This window comes from Manihot esculenta, chromosome 10 (assembly GCF_001659605.2).
Source record: "Manihot esculenta cultivar AM560-2 chromosome 10, M.esculenta_v8, whole genome shotgun sequence".
NCBI classification, from domain to species: domain Eukaryota; kingdom Viridiplantae; phylum Streptophyta; class Magnoliopsida; order Malpighiales; family Euphorbiaceae; genus Manihot; species Manihot esculenta.
In genome coordinates this window covers 3484833-3489359 of record NC_035170.2, presented here as the reverse complement: position 1 = coordinate 3489359, position 4527 = coordinate 3484833, and the positions used below count along the sequence as shown (strand labels likewise).

Genomic DNA, 4527 nt, shown 5'->3' with positions numbered 1-4527 from the left:
GTGGAGATCTCAAGGGATCTCACCTATGTTGAGCAGTTAATGCGGATCATGGACACTTAAGTCAGGAAGTTGAGGAACAAGGAAATCCCGATGGTGAAAGTCCTTTGGAATCACCAGTTAATGGAAAAAGTGTGCATAGGAGACCCGGGAGTTCGTACTCCAGCAAATACCCATGTCTCTCTTTTAGGAGAGAGGTTTTTAGGTTTTGCTTGCTTGTTGTTTGCTTGTTTATGTATGCTTGCTGCTGTGTTGAGAATGCATGTTTGTTTGAACATTCGGGGATGAATGTTCTTAAAGGGGGGAAGAATGTAATACCCGGCTAGGTTCCGGCATCGGAATCCCTACCTTCCGGCGGAATCTCCGTTGGAATCTGGAATTTTGATGATGCCAGAATCTTCTAGAGGGGTAAAATGTGTTTTCTAAAATGTTTTTACTGATTTCATGGTGCCGAAAGTGAAGTTCGGCCGCCGAACATGGGAAGGTTTCGGGAGTGCTTTTGGCCTCCGAAAGCTTGTTTTGAACGAGCCAAGGTTCGGCCGCCGAACATGCATGAGTTTAGGGGGCACGTTAGGCTGCCGAAGGTTGTTGACCAAGCCACCTATAAAGAGCCCTTAGATCCGAAATGGGCGAGTTTTCTCCCCATTCTCGAGCTAAGGTGAGTTTTTGTACTCCTTTGGTCGTTTTCATGCTTTCTCTACCCATCCCTCAAGTTTTTCATGAATTCTACCCTTGTTTGGAAGTTTTGAAGCTTAAATAGAAGTTTTGGGAGCTTGGAGGCTTCTGGAGCTTGGATCCTCCACACCTCCGAGTTAGGGATCGCACCACCCCTCGATCTTCAAGAGGTAAGTGTAGATCCTTGCTTTCCTTGTGTGTTAATGAATTTTTAAGTAAGTTTAAAGAAGTTTTGATGGTTGAGTATGGGTAGATATGCATGTTAGGGTTCATATGGGTTTTATGCCCAATGTATGTTTATGTGCTGATTGTTGGGGAGGCCTGGACTAGTGTTTATGCCCTTTATGCATGTGGGAGAGTGTATGCATGATTAGGAGAGAGCAAGTGAGGTTTTGAGTAGTTTTGATGGTTTTGGCTTATGTGAGTCACAAGCTCTTTATGCATGCTCTATGATGTTTTTGTTGGAGTTTAAGCTTGTTTAAGCTCCTTTGTGCATGGTTAAGGGTTTATGTATGTTTTTAAGAGGTTGGGTGCTTGTTTGGGGTGTTTGGTAAGGTTTTGGAGGCTAGTATGCACAAGAGGCTGAGTTCTGATGAACTCAGGTTCGGCCGCCGAAGGTAGTTTTGGCCGCCGAACGTGCCTATGGATGCATGAATTGGCCGCCAAACCTTGCCCCCGAAAGTTGAGTTTTGGCTTGAAAGCAGACTTTCGGCCGCCGAAGGAAGGTTTGGCCGCCAAAAGTGCCTGACTTTCGTCTCTGGAGAGGGACTTTCGACCGCCGAAGGTGCCGCCGAAAGTGCCCGAGTTTCGTCTCTGGAGAGAGGGTTCGGCCGCCGAAAGTGCCCTGTCCAGCCTTTTCATAGTTGTTTCCTATGCATGTTTTGGTGATGCTTTAGGGGGTTTTTGGATAGTTGTTTATGAGTTGTTTAGAGTGTGTTTGGCACCTCACTGGAGTCCACCTGTGTAGGATCGGACCCGAGGAACCGAGGTGTTTGGCAGTGTTAGCTGCTTCAGAGTCAGTCCAGAGCTAGTCAAAGGTGAGTAGAACATAACTCTTTTAATATTAAAGAAATTAAATGTTTAAAGCACGTTTATGCATCACGGATACCATGTTATGAAATAGGTTGTTGCATTAGAGATCACGAATATGTGCATTGCATAATACGATGATGATGATGTGGATGGATTTTGGATGATCCATTAGCCCTCAATGTGATATGATATGACACGATATGACATGTATGACATGATATATGATGGAAAGACCAGGTGTGGCCGTATCGCCCCTGGCATAGAGGAAGAGAAGTCCAGGTGTGGCCGTATCGCCCCTGGCATAGAGTATGTGAAGTCCAGGCGTGGCCATATCGCCCCTGGCATAGAGCATTTCTGAACTTGTTATGATATGACATCTATATGTAGAGGGCTATTGGTGACAAATTCATCCTTGATGTGTATTGTTTGTGATGTGATGCATTCCATGATAGCATACGTTTTAATGAACTGCTTTTCTTTTATAGTTTCTGCTCACTGGGCTTTTTAGCTCACCCCTCTCCCCTAACCCCAGGTTTGCAGGGTCAGAGATAGTTCAGGGAGTCGTCAGGATATGGCTATGGTTAGGATGTGTAATAGAATAGTAGTGGATATGATGTAATGTAAGGTTATGTAATGATGTAAAAGAGTTGTATTGTAAAATGATATTATGTAATGTGTTCAAAGTTATAGTATTGTGTTTGGCCCGAGTTGGATAATCCCTTTATACATGAGTTTTATATTATGTTGATATGCATGTTGGACCGAGTTTGACATAGGGTATGCTGACCTTAGGGGTTCTATGAGTTCAGTCATAGTGCATACACAGGTCAAGCTTGGTAAAGGTAAAGTTCTAGATATTTCTGGAAATGTTTGATCATTGTTTGGGATTATACCAATTGTACAGGATGTATGTTTGACTTGCTACGGGTCCCGGCGGCCTTAAGCCGATCCGGATTCTAGCGCCGGTAGCGGTCCGATTTCCGGGCTGTTACACTTTCTCTTTCTCATTCTCTTACTATTTCACTTATTTTATGAAAATTAGCCTTTTATGAATATTCTCATTAATAAATTTTTAATACCGTAGAGATTCATTTATAAATAGGATAAACTATAATTTAATCCCTCTGGTTTAGTGAAATGTAACCTTTCGTCCCTCTGTTTTAAAAAATCGTCAATTTAGTCACTGTGATTTTTAAAAATTATGCCATTGGTCCCTACCGTTAGATTTTCAGTTAAAGTCACCGTTAGTCTTAGTTAAAAGACTAAAATACCCATTATTAATATCATTCTCTTCTTCTTCTTTACACCCACATCCCAAACTTAGAAATGAGCACTAGCCTGAATGGCAGCTTTAGACGGAGGAAACTAATCCCTCAAAATGCCGCCACCTGCACAACCGAGCACTAGCCTGAATGGTGACCACAGACCATTACGCCCACCGCAGAGTTCAAACACCCACCACCACCATCCTTACTACCCAATGTCGTCGTCTTCCAAGTCAGCCTCCTTGAAAGGCTGCTGCTGTTGTCTCTTCCTTCTCTTCTCCTTCCTTGCTCTCCTTGTTCTCACTATCTTTCTTATCATTATTCTCACCGTCAAGCCTAAGAAACCTGAGTTCGATCTCCAACAAGTCGGGGTCCAGTACATGGGCATCCCCGCTTCTAATCTCAATTCACTTGACCCGACCATCGGCACAACCACCATGACCATTGGCGCCACCACCGCTTCACTCTCTTTAACTATCCACATGCTATTCACTGCCGTTAATCCCAACAAGGTAGGGATCAAGTACAGCGAGTCTAAACTCACTGTCATGTATCATGGGATTCCTTTGGGGAAGGCTTCGGTTCCTGGGTTTTATCAGGAGGCTCATAGCGAGCTGCAGGTGGAAGCCACCATCTCCGTTGATCGCTATAGCTTGATCCAGGCCAATGCTGTTGATTTAATCAGGGATGCTTTGCTGAATGATAGAGTGGAGCTTCGGATTCTGGGTGAAGTTGGTGCTAAGATGCGTGTTGTAGACTTCGACTCACCTGGAGTCCAGGTCAGCCATTAGCCATCCTTCTTCTCTTTTCTATCTTTCAGCATCAGCTTTTCTTTTTTACTTCTAAGATTGGCTTTACCTTGCATTAAATATCCAACATTGCTCATTTCTAATTTTGGCTTATAATTCCTCTTCCCTAAGTTAATTTTGGTTCTAGTTTCTGAAAAATTGGATATGGGTTCTTTTCTAGGCATGGATTTTTGGTTGCTAACTAAATTTTGGCTTCGGGGTTCTTCTCTACGAATAAGACGTTTGACATTGCTGCTCCTTCTTTTGCTTCCTCTGCTGATAATCGGTTCACATTAAATACTCTGCCTGATTCAACCCAGTTCAAACACCACCTAAGATTAAGAACAAAAAGTACTTGCAAGTTAATAAGCGGAATATGCAAAACTCAGATCTTCAACACCATAGCAAAGATGTGATGCGTTAAAAATCACAGAATAAAAAGAAAAAAAGAATTTTTTTTTTCTTTCTGGAGAGAGAGAGAAAGAAAATGTACAAAGTCGTGGAAAATATTGGAGAAAAAACTGATATGGGTATTTTAGTTTTTTAACTAAAATTAACGGTGATTTAACTGAAAATCTAACGGGAGGGACTAATGGCATAGTTTTTAAAAATCACAGTGACTAAATTGAAGGGTTTTTAAAACAGAGGGACGAAATATTACATTTCACTAAACTAGAGGGACTAAATTACAGTTTACCCTTATAAATAATGACAATATTCATATACTAAATAATAACAATTTGAAAATCTTTGACAATAATAATTATTTT

At 41.9% G+C, this 4527-nt stretch overlaps 1 protein-coding gene across 1 annotated transcript; it reads left to right on the top strand.

The window, feature by feature from the left end:
* The first annotated feature begins 3086 nt into the window (after positions 1–3086).
* LOC110623904 lies at positions 3087–3935 on the top strand. The gene has a single exon (XM_021768926.2). The coding sequence runs from the start codon at positions 3185–3187 to the stop codon at positions 3758–3760; it is 576 nt and encodes a 191-aa protein (XP_021624618.1). The 5' UTR covers positions 3087–3184; the 3' UTR covers positions 3761–3935.
* The last annotated feature ends 592 nt before the right edge of the window (positions 3936–4527 follow it).

Coding starts and splice junctions, on each gene's coding strand:
- LOC110623904 (XM_021768926.2), top strand. CDS start 3,185: ATGTCGTCGTCTTCCAAGTCAGCCTCCTTGAAAGGCTGCTGCTGTTGT.